Consider the following 16,704-nt stretch of genomic DNA (forward strand, 5'->3'; position numbering starts at 1 on the left):
GGTTTTTGATTTCTTTTGTTAGGTTGATTCCTAGTTATTTCAGTTTTTTGGATGCTATCGTGAAAGGAATTGTTCGCCCTATTTCTTTCTCATTGAGTTTTTGTAGAGGAAAACTATTGGTTTTTTGTGTGTTGACCTTGTATCCAACTACTTTAATGGATTTTGTTAGTAAGCCTAGAAGACTTTTGGTGGAGTTCTTGGGGTCTTCTATATACAGTATCATGTCATCTGCAAATAATGACAATTTGACTTCTTCATTTCCTATCTTTATTTCTTTTATTTCTTTCTCTTGCCTAATTGCTGTGGCTAATATTTCCAAGACTATATTGAACAAGAGTGGTGATAGTGGACACCCTTGTCTTGTTCCTGATTTTAGTCCGAAGGATTTCAGTTTTTGACCATTTAGTGTGATACTGGTTTTTCATAGATGCCTTTTATCAGATTGAGGTAGAGATTGTCTATTCCAATTTTTTGTAGGGTTTTTATCATAAATGTGTGTTGGATTTTGTCAAATGCTTTTTCTGCATCCATTGAGATGATCATATGGTTTTTGTCCTTTGCTCTGTTGATATAGTGTATTACATTGATTGATTTGCATATGTTGAACCATCCCTGCATCCCTGGGATGAATCCCACTTGGTCAGGGTATATGATCTTCTTGATGATCTATTTGCCAGTATCTTATTAAGGATTTTTGCATCTATGTTCATTAGTGAGATTGGCCTGTAGTTCTCTTTTTTGGTTGGGTCTTTCTCTGCTTTGGAGATCAAGGTGATGCTTGCTTCCAGAAATGAATTCGGGAGCATTGCTTCCTTTTCAATTTCATTGAAGAGCTTAAACAGTATTGGCAGTAGTTCCTCTCTAAATGTCTTGTAGAATTCAGCAGTGAAGCCATCAGGGCCTGGGCTTTTCTTAGTTGGTAAGTTTTTAATTACATGTTCAATTTCATTGATATTGGATTGTTTAGAATTTTTAGGTCTTCTTCATTCAACTTGGGTAATTCATATATATCTAGGAATCTGTCCATTTCTTCTGCGTTTTCCATCTTATTGGCGTATAGGTTCTGGAAGTCGGTATTGATGATCCTCTGGATTTCTGCTGGGTCTGTTGTCATTTCATCCTTTTCATTCCTAATTGCATGGGTTTGGGTCTTTTCTTTTCTTTTTTGATAAGTTTGGCTAAGGGTTTGTCAATTTTGCTTATTCTTTCATAGAACTAACTCTTTCCTTCATTGACTTTTTTGTATCGTTCTCTTAGTCTCCATTGAATTGATTTCTGCTCTGATCTTTATAATTTCCTCCCCTGTATGAGTTTTGGGTTTGTCCTGCTCTTCTTTTTCTAGAAGCTTGAGGTTCAGCATCAGGTTGTTTAATTGGGCTCACTCTGTTTTCCTAATATGAGTATTCACTGTATGAATTTCCCTTGTAAGACTGCTTTCATTGTGCTCATAGATTCTGTATGTTGAATTGTCATTGTCATTTAATTGTAGGAACTGTTTGATTTCTTTTAATTTCCTCTGTGACCCATTGGTTATTCAGAAGTACGTTGTTCAATTTCCACGTGTTTACAAAATTCTTGTGGTTTTTTTTTTTATCTGTGTCTGCTCACCTCTTGGGCCCTGGGGGCAGTGGTACAGTGGCCTGGAAGGTTCACCTCCTCTGTGCTGGGGCAGCTCTGTTCCTGGGCGCTGGGGGCAGTGGTCAGGTCTTTCCAGCTTGATCGCCCATGAAAAATCAATGAATTAAAATTGCATCTTGTCCTTTGCAGTCAAAAACCTTCATACAAAAAATAAAATTTAAGGCCATGGGTATGGTCACTCCTTGATTTCTAATGCTAAGAATTTTGCCTGTATACAATGCTCCAAACAAATTTATTGACTAAGTGAATAAAAAGGGAAGACTATATGAAACTATCTTACTAAGAGATTTGATTACAAGAAAGCCCCACCTTTACTACATGTTGCCATCTGTAATTTATTGCTTAAAATTTTTGTTAATGATTTACCAATTCCCAAGCCTCTTACACTACCATCTCTTGAGTGTATTTGTTTAGTCTACACACCTGAGTTGGGATCAAGGTGGGGTGAAATAGGATAAGATAATAATAAAGGGCACCACAGGCAGGTGAGTATGGTGTGGCATGGGCATACTTGAGCAAGGGACTGTGTGGCTTGCACAAAGGCAGGATGGTAACATTGGAAGAGGATGTTTATGGCCCTAGATGCCTAGCTAAAACAGTTGTATGTGTGCTTTAGGCAGCAGAGAGCCATTAAAAGTCTTCGTCACCTTCACTGACTTCTTTTTACTTCTTTATTGTGGCAATATATGTATTTTATAATAAATTTTACCACTTTAATCATCTTATATTTACGATCCACTAGAATTCAGTGCATGCTCACTGTTCTGCAGTCATGACCATCAGCCATCTTGAGAAATCTCTTCAGCTTCCAAAACCAGAACTCTGTAGCCAGTAAACAATACATTGAAGGTTTTGGTGCCTGAGAATTAAGGGGATCAGAGCTTTATTTTATAATTAGTTGAGAATCTGGAAGATATACCAACCACTGAAGGTTAACATGGCTTTTGCTCCCCATCATTTAGTATTATTTTTTGATCACACTAACATCATAAGGAAGAATGTTCTATGTATATCAGATCATATCTGTGGACTTGGATAAAGGAATAAGAGTGGGGGAGGTAATCATGACATAAATTTAAATGAAAACGAGCTTTTACTGTATGCTAAGTACTAAAATAAGCACTTTATATTATCTCATTTAATCTTCACAACAAGTCCATGTGATTATGACCAGGTTGCAAGAAAGAGCTCTGATATTTAGAGGGACTATAATTTTTTTCACCACAAAGACAGCATTTTGAACTTACTCCGAACTCAGCCGTTATAGTACACCAAGGAAAATAGCACCACGTAACTTTTTCCCAGTTATCACATAGGAAACCATTTCTTTACAGTCTTTTCACTAACAGTGGCCTGTAGGTAAAAATCCTATTCCACCGCTTATTTCTGATGACTTGCTTTTAATTTCTACTGTAAAGACTGGGACTCCCCTGTTTTATAGCTCTAAAGGCTCACCAAGGACTTTCCCATTCATTCCTTCTACCACTACATCCTCAAACACTCCTCTGAGGTGTGTGAGGGAGATACTGCTCTCTTCTTTTTATCACCAAGGACACAAAAGTTCGCAGAGATTAAGTGCTGGCTTGTCTTACAATTGCTTGGAGGTCATAGAAGCTTCAGTCCATACTGTAGATACTCAGCTTATTTCGGCTGTCTTTAAAGTGCCCATTTTGATCATACGTTTGTGACTTGAATTTCTCTATTAAAACACCCATTTTCCTTGGCTACAGGGTCAGCAGCCCTTCAGAGTAACTGGCTTTGTTTCTGTTTAGACAGGTACCCTAACTTGTGATGGCTTGGATCTCTGGGGAGTTGTGCCTTGTGACAAGAACGGGTGAGTACCTTGTGCTAAACAAATGTCATTCCTCTTTTTCCAGAACTCGTCCTTTACTCTCAGAACTACTAATGGAACTTTCTGGGTTTTGGATTTGGTAAAGAGTGATTGCCAAAGTCTGTTCATTTAATTCCTGCTCTTGGATTCTTCCAGGTCTCCCCAAAACATGCACTCACAACCCCCAATGCCAAGTCCATTCCCAGCCCCTTGCCATCCAAAACCCCAGGAGATGAAAGGGAAGTTGTGATAACACAGGGGAGTCTTTGCTGAAATGCCATTTGTTTTCAGCACGTTCGTCAGAGGCCCGACAGTGAGCCAGTGTAAGTAACCAGACAGTGCCAGGACACTGTCCTTCAGAGCGGTGATATTCCGTGAATAAGCTGCAGCCGTTGGATGGGTGAGGAGGAAGGAGGAAGCGGGATTTGCACGCTGACTTTCTGGGAGAGGACCGTGTGTGGGACTGCAGCTGGCGTTTTCACTTTCCTGGGTATTACGGCTCTGGGAGCTCTCCCTCTTGGCTGCCAGCAAATCCTCGTTCCAGTCATAAGACTCCTTGTGGCAGTTTTCAACTTGGGGCAGATGAGCCTGTCGTCCTCCTGCAGCCCCCTAGTGGCCATAGGCGAGCTCGCTCTTCCACCTGCTGTTTCTCCCCAGGGCGGCCCCCAGTGCGATGGGCAAATGTGACGCATTTGCCACTTAGGTTTTGTTTGAAAATGAAAGCATTTTCTACGCAGCACTTACACCCAAAATCAAAAAGCTTTTTATATATAAAAGGTAAATTGGAGTTCTTTTCCGTTTGGCAGACAACATATAATTTATCCACAAAATATTTTTAATTGCACATGGTGAATGTTGTCACAGTAAATACCATTCATAAACAAATCTATTTTATAGGTTAAAGAATAATGCTGGTGTTTCTAACCATTTTAGTCTACAGAAAGAAGTGCTTATAAGTGTTAAACTTTCTACCATTCTTTGCATTTTTTTCCCCTAGAGGATGAATTTGAATATGTACCAGGTCTCCTTGTTTATTAGTGTTGTTCTGTTTCAGCTTTTACCAAAAATGTATGCATTTATGCAAATATGTGAGCATCTTGAAAAACAGTCTGTTTCTTCCTCATTTGTTTCCCTAACGTTGTAACCGTGCACAAGGCAGGTGTAGAAGGTGCATAGTAAACGCTCCCTGAAAGGCACTAAGCACACCTGTGTTTTGAATGTCCTACTTATTGAACTGATAACATATTATTCACAAGACTTTGGGGAAACTTATATTTCTAAAAACAACTTATTGTGTTTGGCTAAAAATCGATACAAGCTTTAGGTTACTGACTGATCGATTAGATCTGCCTCCCTTGCTCCCTTTCTCCCTTTTCCTTCCTCCTTTCCCCCTTTTCCTTCCTCCTTTCCTTCTTTTAAAAGAGTCAAATTTGGCTTCAAAAGACAAAAATAGCAATTTAAAGCAAAATAAATTGACAACTCTACTTCATGAAATGAGACAAAATATTTAATTCTAGGTAAACAGTCAGCGCCTGACTTCTAAATTGTTAAACCTCTTCTTGTCAAAGGTGGGTCACTCGTGTCTGATAATTCTTATCTCTCCTGCAAAGGGCCTGACCAGTGCTTCAGTTATTTCAAGCCACCTGAGCTTGATATTGAAAGCTGCCTGGGCTTGATAAATCACAAATAATCAAATAAAAATATAAGGACAGGAAGGACAGAGCTCTATGTATTTGTTGTGATAACCAGCCTGGCCCAACCTGCTGGCATTCACAGTTATCTCTTCAGAATTACAGACAGATGACAAGAACATTTGCCATCGTAAAAATAAGGGTTTTTTTCTGATATATACTTTGCGTTTTATTTTGTTCTATTTTTTCCTCTTGCATTGTCTCCAGTGCCTTTTTCTCTTTTTTAATTTTTATGTTTATTAGTAAATGTTTTCAATACCCAGTGATTACATTCCCTGTGTGCAGCTGGTACACGTATAGGACACATCTTCATTCTCCTTACATCCCCTCCCCTCCTCTCCTTACCCGCTCCCTCCATCTCTGGGTTCTCTTCCCTTTTGCAAAAGATGCCTCCCTTCCTATAATCTATCTTTTATGTAGCTCTTCAATTTATTTATACTTCGGGTGTCTCATATGAGAGAAACCATTTGATATTTAAGCTTATTTGTCAGATTTATTTCACTTAAGATTATTAGTATGAGCTCAGGCTACTGTGCTAACAATACCACTGGTGATCTCTTCCTTTTAGATGTTTAGTGCTGTACAATGGGGGATGTTGTAAGCCACTGAGATGACTTGTTATTGTGATGGATAATAATGGGTAAGACTAGAAGAGTCAGCCAAGAAGTTTTTGAGCTCAGTGTGACAAAAGAAAGCAAAACCCAGGAAGGAATATGGTGGAGTTGTGAGTTAATACTGTGATATGGATCCTTTCAAAAACAAAAGGCTAGGTAGGACTGGGGATGTAGCTCAGTGGGGCAGCGCCTGCCTGGCAAACGCAAAGCCCTGAGTTTGATTCCCAGGGCCAAATACAAAATGGCTAGATCAACTGAAGACTGTATTTCAAGAAATGCAATGAACATATTATTAAACATAAGAGTCTATTCCTTGGGGTCACATTTGAGACAAACAATGACAAAAATCTTTCCAAGACAGAGTAACTGGGAAGGTGAAAGTTCTGTTGGAAATGATGTTGAGAAATAGCTAGAGGTTCCAATGTCATCCAGGAGTTAAGGAGGATAAAAGTTAGGGGGATTATGGCAGAGATGATTCACAAATCTAAAAGAAGTGGACACATGGAGGAGAGTAAGCGAGTAGATGCTGACGGGCTCCCCACAGTAGATTTTACTTCTCCGTAGGAAGGAACTCCTGCCATTCCCTCTCCTCCAAATGTGAGTATTTTGTAAACCAAGTGCTGCGTTACACATGTAAGAAGGGGCTGACCAATAAGGTCGCAGAGAGCATTTCTCCAGGGAACCTGAGACTGAACTCAGGAGCTTCCATTCTGAAGTAGTGAAAGAATCCTGCATATGACATTTGGCTTGTATTTCCATAGATGTTTAGATGATGTAGTTTTTCATAAGAGTTTATGGGGACAATAGTAGCAGTATGGATCTAGGATGCTAAGGCAAGGGATACAGTGCCCTTTTCAAAAATATTTTTATTGCTCATTTCTTCACCATTATGACCTTGCAGATTTCCAGCAACCAATGCATTCATTCATTCATTCAGTCGTACATTTATTGATTGTCTACTGTGGGCCGAACATCAAGTATGTTAGGAGAAGGGTGCAGAAGTCTCAACCCAACCTGAAGGATTGACTGAAGGAGCGGCACCTTCACACAGATAGAGTAGAAACCAGTCTTTTCTGTCCATAAGGTTAGAAAACAAGTGGTTCAGAGTTGGGGTAGGAGTGGGGGAGCTCAGAACCGAGGGCCATACATCCAGTTCTTATGATTTCTCTGAAATCAGTCTGAGGAGGAGTAAGGAAAACCAAGGAAAAAGAGCTTGGAAAGCACCTAGAGACCTTTCTGACATTCAGTAAACTTAGCTAAGGAAGATGACTACACGGAGCAGTATTAATGTGGGAGGATCGGCGAGTGGGTGTCTAATAAAACAAAGCATATTAAACTCCTCTTCTAAAAGAAATTCATCTCCAAGAAGTTCCACTTCCATCTCCAGCAGGTGGGCTCAGTGCTGAAGCCCTTTCTCTCTCCTGCTTTAGCTTCCAGGAAGTGCACAGCTTTGCTTTGGGCAAGGCTCTGCCATGGGGCCCCCTGTGTGCAGCCATGGCCAGCTGCCACTCTCTGATCCTGCTCGATGACACCATCCAGGGGGACCCGCTGGACCTCAAGATGTTTGAAGCCACTGCCTGGGTAAGCCTCTGTCTTTCAGGGAATCTGAGAAGCTTGTTCAATGTCAGTGCAATGCAGACCTCATTAATACTTCCAAAAATACGAGTTTTCCAAATGGAACAAAGGGCAAACCAGTCCAAGCCTGGTTTCCTCATCAGTACAGTGCAGCTGATAATGCTATCTATGTTGTAGGATTATTGTGAAGATTAAATGAGATGATGTATTAAGAATTTCTTGGTACAATGCCTGGCACATGTTATAAGTTCAATAGTATTAATGTAATTACTATATAATTATTCCCCAACTCTTTGTACTATTCTATGAGCAACATTTGATTTCAAAGTCTTCAAAAATTAACTTAGTGTGAATGGGTACATTAATTAGCCTGATTGAATTTTCTATGGTGTGTACATAAATTAAAATATCACATTGCACTCTGTAAATACACACAATTATTATTTGTTAACTAAAAATAAATACATGAATGAAAAATTTTTTTTCAGAACATGGGGATTAGGAAACGGCACGGTCTATACTGGCTCATTGTGACGGAGGGTTTCACTGCTCTTAATTTTTTATTGATTTTATTTCTAGACAGGAAGTAACAAAAAGGATAATCATTATGGAGCTCTTCTTGAAACTTTGAACAAGATTTAAGAGCAAATGCTACAGTTCAGGAATCTGGTGCCTCCAGTTCTAGGTTTAGCTGTGCTCTAAGTGCGTGATCCTCCGAAGTTCTCCCTTCTGTTGGGACTACAGCTTCCATGACTATAAAATGAAGGGACTGAATTAGATCCCTGATGTACACATAAGACAAGACAAAAAACTAGGATATTTCCTTAAAGGAAAACCTTATTCAGAAGCTGTCTTTAAAAACTAAATAACTGGAGTTGCTCTGGTTGAGACAGAGGGTGGGGGCGCAGGTGGGAGTATGGGACACATCCCCAAGTCTTGAGCTACAGCTCACCCTTTCCCTGCAGCTGCTTGCAGTTCTAGGCCCTGGAGTCACACTGTGTGCATCACGATCTTTAGGGCCCTTCCAGCTCCAACAGAGCGTGATTCTGTAGCGATCTGATGCTACTTTGCCAATTTTCCATTCTTCCTTGATTACAGCTTCCATATCTTTAAGTAGAGATTACAATTTCCTCTCTGAGATTCTTTTCAGCCACTCAATGAGATGATTACAAAGCTCTTTGATATCTTTAGGTGAAAGGTTCCTTTGGCTATAATTTGGAGTCATTATTACAGCAATTACTGAACATTTACCATGCACATCTCAGTTCTTGCCCTGCCCTGCCCCGCCCTGAGGACCATCAACCCAAATTACACAGACCACAGCATCAACAGTCAGTGAGTGCTAGGAAAGAAAGACAGCAAGGTACCCGCTTTGCACAGTCTGTCTATTCACGCTCACCATCTTTAAGTTAAGCTCTTCAGAAATAGAGAATGAGCCTTTCTTTATGCAGCACATTCCAACAGAGAAAGCACGATAAGATAAATTGCATGAATAATTCAGGAGAGTCTGCCCTTCAAGTTCTGTAGCATTTCCAATGCACGACCCTATTATGGGAAAAGCCTGGTTCCTCTCCATATAACATAGGAAAGTAACGCACAGAAAACACTGGGTGGTCCGAGGAGTTTGTCTCAGGGAGGGTTTGAGCATAGTGTCAGTAGGTGAGCAATAAGCAAATCCCAACAGTGAAATACTCCATTTGTGAAATAGGAAATGACTGTGTCTGAGGATGATTTCCACCTCAAGGGAGTGCCAGCGCATGCCATGGTAGTTAAGCCCCGAAAACCCGCCAGCCAGGTAAGCCCTGCCTGTCACACTCGGCTCCCAGCGCCCAAACTCCAAGGGAAATGGCCTTCTGGTGCTCAAGTTTTGAAAGCTCACAGAGGGGTCTTTGAATCTCAGTTGTGGAAAATGGGGAGACATTTCCTCCTTCTTTGTCAAAATAAGGATCGAGAGAGGAGCGGTCAATTCCCAACTGCTAGAAGCTCTGCCCTGTTCCTTTCCATTCTCCGTCCCTCCTCCAGGTCCCCGTGGAAGGCATGGTGATTTTGCACCAGTTCCCATTCTCCTCAGCCCTGCAGAGGATGACAGTCATTATCCAAGAAGTGGGCGGTGACCGACTGGCATTCATGAAAGGCGCTCCAGAGAGGGTGGTCAGCTTTTGCCAACCCGAGACAGGTTAGTGCGTGGCCTTGCGTTAGGACAGGCAAATCTCTCTTTCTTGTCACGTATGTCTCCACAGTCTGTGGAGCCTCTTGCCTGCTGGTCATCGCCAGCTGGCTGACTCTTTGGCATTCCAAACTCAATACCAAAATCAAGCTTAATGTTCCCACTTCCTGTATTTTCCGATTTCCCATCTTGAGTAGTGGTACCCAAATCTCCTTTCCCTACCCACTCCCTCCCAGCTTGGTATTGGTGGCACTGAGTACTTCTGCCTCCCCTTGCAGCTGCTTGGATATCAGCAATGATCTCCAGTTATATTGTTAGTGTACCTTTTACCCAATTAAACAGAAATCCTTAGAGAAGTGCTTCAAGTTTAATCTTTGCTTGGCCAATGTCTGGCACATAGGAGACCTGGGTGAAAAGAATTCCACACATTCTCTCTCTTTTTTTTCCCCTTTTTTTCAAATACTTCATTATCAGTTCAGCTGCACTGGATGCTAAGAACTCAACCTTGACCTGTACGTATATTATAATTCTCAATGACTTGTTTGCATAACTTTTTGGAAGTGTATTTTTTTTTTTTTTTTGGAGAGAAGTTGAGTGTCTGTAAAGAATTTCTCTGTCAGTATTAGCTAAGTAAAGATTGCATGCTATTAATCTTATGTTATTTTTCTCAACAGTGCCAACTAGTTTTATTAGTGAACTTCAGATTTACACGACACAGGGGTTCCGGGTGATAGCGCTCGCCTACAAGAATCTGGAAGCTGACCACCACACATCTGCCTTAACGAGGTAAAAGAGGATTGCGATGCAACAGAATGGTTGGTTGAGAAGAACTGCAAGACTGGGATGGGACTCAAGGTTTCTGGGTGGGACATAGCAACATATTGCTCAATTTTTGCACATGAAATGTCTTTAAACATCGGTAAAATGTTGTATTAGCTACTTTCCTGTTGCTGCTGCAAAACCCCCAACACTTAAAGGAGGAGAGGTCTATTTTGGCTCTCAGTTTCAGTCCATGGTCAGCTGGCTCCCAGGGCAAAACAGGATGACAGAGAGCCCTAGCAGAGGAAAAGCTGCTCAGCCAATGACAGCTGGAAAGCAGAAAGAGAAGGGAGGCGAAGGGGACAAGGATATACCCTTCCAGGTGACACTGACTGTGACCTGCCAGTGACCAGAGCAAGCCAGCTATGATTAATTATAGACTGATCTACTGATATCCGTAGTGCCCCCAGGATTCAGTTACCTGCCAAACACACGGGACTTTGCAGGGACATTTTAGGAATGCTTTTTGGTTTTTTTTGGTACTAGGGATCAAACTCGGGTCCTTGCCCTTGTGCAGTGGGCAGCGAAACCTGCAGAGACATTTTAGATCAAAACCGTAGCACAGGTGTATAAGTCAGGCATCCCGGCTCCGCCCGAACCACAAAGCTGATGTGGACACTGATCAGAGAATTTACAAGAAATATCCATGGAAAATGTAAAACATAATGCTATTTTACAACTTTACAAAAACAGATATCTGACTATAACCAGTGTTTCAGAGTTTGAAATTGTGGTCGTGCCCTTATTTTATAAGTTATAGTTGGTGAGTTTGTTGAAAGTAATGAAACATAACAGTATCCTGAAAAAATCTTTAGAAGAAATACACAGTTTAATGAAACAAATAAATATAACTTGAAGTTACCTAATGTAGGCAATGTTTGAAGAGATCCACAAAAAGCTTCTAAGGGACCAGAATAGGGAAAGCTTTGATAAGCTCCATTAAAGTAGGGATGTTATTAGCTAAAATGGACTGTAGGATAGATGAGTTTAACTATATTTGTTGTGATTTTACTTTCCATTCTTTTTAGGTTACCTTGTTGATTTTACCTTCCATGGCTTTTCTGATACTCTGTTAGCAGTCACTATAGTTACATTGCTGTGGGGAAAATCACAGCTCATATATTTTTATTGAGAATTTTCAATCAGGAAGGTCTAGCATATTTGTTCTCAACATTATCATATTCAGCACTCTCTAGTTGAAACCGTATTTTAAATTCTTCCTGTAAGATACTAAAATAAAATTTGTATGTGATACTATGTGTACATCCTCTTTGCAAAAAGTAAACACAACGTCCTCTGATATAATTAAATAAAAGCAAAACATGTATCATGAAAGCAGTAGTTCAAGAAATACTCCACTGATGGCACTGAAACAAATTGAGTACGTTGTTTGGACCTGTGTACAGAAACCTGGGGGCTGCAGTGGCTGATATGGGGGGTGCTCCTCAGGGTTGTCTCAGCTCCCACAAACTGTCTCGCTGTCAGCAAGATAACTGTGAGATGGTTTACAACTCTTCATAAAACTTGGATAGAAAATAGTACAATCTCGTCTCCGTTTACATACAATTTACAATTCCTGCACAATTCAACAATGTGCAAAAATATAGAAACATTGCTAGGGGGAGAATAATACGGTTTTATAACTTTCATACAGTAATGGATATAATAGTATAGTATACTGTATAGTCAAATAATGTAAACAGTGTGAGTTTAAACTGACTTAGCCAAGCACAATTGTGTTAATGATGATGAATATCCAGGAAAGACTTCCAAAGGTATGTGAGGTGTGGGATCGTTCTCTGTGTGTTGCTCATATCCCCTAGAGGCGGCTCTGTCTCTGGGAGTGACGATGTGACCAACCTTCTCACTTGGTGGCTGGGTAGAATGAGGTGCAGAGAGGAAATGGCTCCTTTAAAATCACTGAGTGTTGGAATCCGGGGCTCATTGGACCACTTCCTCTGGGGCCAGCATACTGTGACCCCCTGAAACTTTGGTGAGAAAAACCCTAGATATTTCTTTGAACCTGATCAACTCTGTTTTTGTGAGTTCTTGAGGAAATTTCACTCAAGTCAGAGAACTCAAAGTGAGCTTCAAATGTCACACTTTTGGTGAGTGTGTGGTCCTGGGGATTGGACATGGCTTCACATTGATATCCACAGCCCTTTTTATTTGGAGACAATTTCTCACTATGTTGCCAAGTTGGCTGGGAATTTGCAATCCTCCTGCCTCAGCCTTTTGAATAGTGAGTGGCTAAGCCACTCACAGACATGAGCCACCATGCCTGGCTAAATGTCACATTTTGTAGAAGAGCACATTTGAGTCCGTTGCCAAGGATAGAGCATGATTCTGGCTACTATGCTGCTTCGGCTTATTATTATGAGATATTCGCACAGGAGAGCGCACCCCCTCACCAAAGGTGCTGACTACATTCTAACTTTTCAAAACCCAGTAAAGGCTTAACCCAAGTTTACCAACAGTATCTAATGTTAAGAGTCAATTAGCTTCCTGTCTCAAAGCTGCATCTTCACTATATATACCCCTGGATAAGTGCATTGTCCATCCTTTGCTAATCCCTGGCTAAGACAGAACATTCTTTCTGTTTTTTGGTTTTGTTTTGTGGGCCTGTATGGGTGCATGTACTGATATCACAATCACTTTGAAGGCTATTAGCCAACTTTGTGCATATTTCTTCCTTTACAATTTCCTTGGATTGTAAGAACATGAAGCACAGTCAGAGGGATGACAATTCTCCCTTTAAGTACATCACCTTTCATTGTTAGTTTTAGATGCTTCCATGGGAGTCATAACATCTGTGCAGGAAGCAGAAAAAGAGCCTGAGATGCTAAGTTGCAGAACCTGAGATCTCTCAAAGATGTGCTCCTTCTTTCCTGCCCCAGACTGAACACCATGAAAAGAACAGCAATGAAATGTTAGAGCTAGCAGAGACCTTGAGACCCAGAGATGAAATAGATAACCAGACAAAGAGAGCAGTTAACTCATGGTCATAGCAAGGTGGTGATTGAAATCACAGGGCTGAAATCACAGTGGCAGTTTCCTAGTTACTGTGCATCCAACATGCAAAAGGCCATAGCCCAGAGGAACTAGAAGTTCTAGTGCTAAGGTGGGCCAGGGCCAACGTCTGATGTTTGGCTTTACAGCAATTTTCTTGGCCTCATATTGCACTCGGTGGTTGCCTCATGTCACTGCATCTCTACAAATATCTAAAGCCTGAGGCCTAAGCATAAGGTCTACAAGAAAGATCACAGGACCTTAATCAGACATCAACTAAGTTATCCTACACAGACCAGCGCCCATGGCTTTCCAGCAAGGTTTCCCCAGTCACTACCCAGAAATGGTTGTCTGCTCCTCTCTGACTCTGTGGGACTCTAACTCAGGCATCTGTCATGGTTCTGTTTCCTGGCTTCCCTATGAGCACGGGGTCATGTCTGATCGCTTCCTCCTGGCTGAACATGAAATCTCTGGAGTCTGGGGCTGCCACCGTCTCTGCATATTCTCTCCCAGTTTTCCTCCATCCCAATCCCTTCAGTCATTAGGTGCTCAGTAAGTGCAGATAGGCCTGATGGACTGAGTTCCCAGTGAGAACCCTGGGAAAGGAAATGAATTTCCTGGGCTACATGAGCAAACACAGTCACAGCAGGCACCGGCATTTGTCCAGGCATACATTTGCTGAGCACTGCCTGTGTGTGGGTGCCATGTGGGCACTGTTGAACACAGTGTTAAATCAGGAAGTCTTGCCTTCCAGCGGTGGAGATGGGGAGGCAGGTGAGAAATCTGACAGTGATAGTATATGGACAAATAAAAATGAGCTAAGCTGATGTAGAAATAATACACTGAGGGAGTGATTCCTCCACCTGGAGAAGCCTTTAGGAGGGAGGAAGGGTGTGAACTGGGCCTCAAAATACAGGAAGGGTTTCAATGAGTTATCATGGGAACTTATAAGCTTTTCCATGAAATAAGGAAGAAAGCCTAACAGCAGTGTGGAGTAAATGTGTGGACATGGCTAACCACACAGCATATCCAGGGAGAGTGGTCCAACTTGGCTGGAGGTCAAAGTGGGAGAAAAGTTGAAGGATAGATGATGAAGTGGGAAAACTAATTTGAAATAAATCATATGAAGATTTAAATTCCAGGCTCAGAAAAATAGGAAACACTATTCTTCCAATTTTGCTCTGAGGCGAATGGCTGAAACTGTCACTTTTGCAGCCTGGTGGAGGTATTAATTCTAGGTCATGGCCCTGGAGATGTGAGATCCAGTGTTGGAGTGCATGGGGCAAATTTGGCAGGAGAAGGGTTTCAGTGGGTGCTGCTTTCATCTGTATTTCAGCCCAAATTGAGCAGAATTGCTGTCTTGTTCTTGAGTCTGTGTCTAAATAAATGAATCATGGAAAAGTCAATGAATTTAACTCCAACTACACTCTCATGTACTTGATCCACTGGAAGGTTCCTGAAGATGGGATATAGGGCACCTTGGGGACCTCACTACTTGCAGAAACATACACACTCATAAAGTCTTTTCCTACACCAATGTCTGCAAGAGCTCTACCTAACCCATCTTCCAGTTGGTTCAGCATTTCTGTTTTAATATTTAGATCTTTGATTCATGTTGATTTTAGTATAGTGCATGGTGAAAGACATGCATCTAATTTTAATCTTTGGCAAGTTGAAACTCAGTTTTCCCAGCACCATTTATTAAAGAGGCTATCTTTCCTCCAGTGAAGGTGTTTGGTTCCTTTGTCAAAGATGAGGTGGCTGAGTGTGTCTGGAGTTGTTTCTGCATCTTCTAATCTGTTCCATCGATCTTTAGGTCTGTTTCTTTGCCATTACCATGCTGTTTTTATCACAGTAGCTTCATAATATAGTTTCAAGTTGGGGATTGTGATAACTCCTGCCTTGTCAATTGCATGGAAACTAGCACAAAGAATCAATGACTGGGATATCATCTTATTAAAAAGCTCAGCACAGCAAGAGAAACCACCAACAGAGTGAAGAGACAACCCACAATGTGGGAAAAAATTCTACCAGCTGTTCCTCAGAGAAAGGACGACTATCTAGAATATATAAAGAACTTAAAAAAATCAGACCCCTCAAATTTAAAGACCCAATCCAAAAATGGGCATCTGAAATGAACAGACATTTCTCAGACAAAGAAGTAGAAGCAGCAAATAAACATGAAAAAATGTTCAACATCACTGGTCATCTGAGAGATGCAGATGAAAACAACACTGAGATTCCACCTCACTTCAGAAAGAATGGCTGCTATCAAGAAATCAACCAATAGCAAATGCTGGCAGGGCTGTGGGGAAAAAGGAACCCTTCCCCATTATTGGTAGGAGGGTAGACTGGTGCAATCACTGTGGAAATCAATGTGGAGATTCCTCAAAAAACTAGGATTGGAGGTCCCATTTGACCCAGCTATTCCCCTTCTGGGTATCTTCCCTAAAGAATTAAAAGCATCATACCACAGTAATATATGCACACCCATGTTTATAACGGTGCAGTTTGTAATAGCTAAATATTGGAAACACCTCAATTGCCCAAAAAGAAGATGTGGGTTTAAAAATAAATAAATAAAATAAAATGGAGTACTACTCAGCCATAAAGAATGATAAACTAGAGACATGTATAGCTAAATGGATGGACCTTGAGACCATACTCTTAAGTGAAATAAATGGGACACACATGTGTAAATAGCAAATAGTTTCTCTGGTGTGAGAAACTGAAAGTGTAAATGAGGACCACAATGTGTAATTGACATTGTGAAATAGGAAGAAAAGGTTCAAAGGGTAAGGGAACCTAGGGAGGGGGCTTGAGGGTGGGGCACAGGAAAGAAGGGAAAGAAAAAAATGAGAAAAGAAGGAAACATAGAAACCAAGCTTTTGTAAGTAGGAGGGGTGGAGGGGTGGAAGGGAGGGCAGGGGAATGGGGAAAAAACAAGAACCATGATATATCGTGTATAGGTACAAATTCCCAATGATGAATTCGATCATAATGTATACCTAAAATGTACCAATAAACTTAATGAGTAAAAAAAAGATAAAATAAATAAACTTATGCCCTTAAAAAAATAAAAAATCATACAATCTCTATGCAGAGACACAATGCTAGCAGCAGAAGGGGAGGGGAATAAGTGTGACCTTAGTAACGAGGTCTACTTGTTGACCTGTATCAAATCACATGCCTCCTTGGGCTAAAATGGTACAGCACTGCTTTCTGGAGAAACATATTTTATCTTTCTTTTGCCTCATTTATTTGTTATGATGTTTTGTACCAGAACTTGAATTCTTCTTGGTGGCTAAAGGTGAACTAATAAAAATCAGATAAGCCATAGTGGATTGGAGAGGGCGTACA

At 41.0% G+C, this 16,704-nt stretch overlaps 1 protein-coding gene across 6 annotated transcripts in view; it reads left to right on the plus strand.

Moving 5' to 3' along the window:
- The window catches only part of Atp13a4 (ATPase 13A4), a 130,058-nt gene that overhangs the window by 80,065 nt on the left and 33,289 nt on the right, over positions 1-16,704 (plus strand). For all 6 annotated transcript variants that reach the window (XM_004834765.3, XM_087186692.1, XM_087186691.1 and 3 more), the window contains 5 exons: positions 3,411-3,472; positions 7,205-7,355; positions 9,058-9,144; positions 9,372-9,525; positions 10,191-10,302. In XM_004834765.3, the coding sequence (XP_004834822.1) occupies positions 3,411-3,472; positions 7,205-7,355; positions 9,058-9,144; positions 9,372-9,525; positions 10,191-10,302 (566 nt within the window). The remainder of the gene's footprint in view (positions 1-3,410; positions 3,473-7,204; positions 7,356-9,057; positions 9,145-9,371; positions 9,526-10,190; positions 10,303-16,704) is intronic.

The sequence above is a fragment of the Heterocephalus glaber genome, unplaced genomic scaffold, assembly GCF_053883595.1.
Source record: "Heterocephalus glaber isolate CG9 unplaced genomic scaffold, H.glaber_assembly_v1.0 deba00001504, whole genome shotgun sequence".
NCBI classification, from domain to species: Eukaryota; Metazoa; Chordata; class Mammalia; order Rodentia; family Bathyergidae; genus Heterocephalus; species Heterocephalus glaber.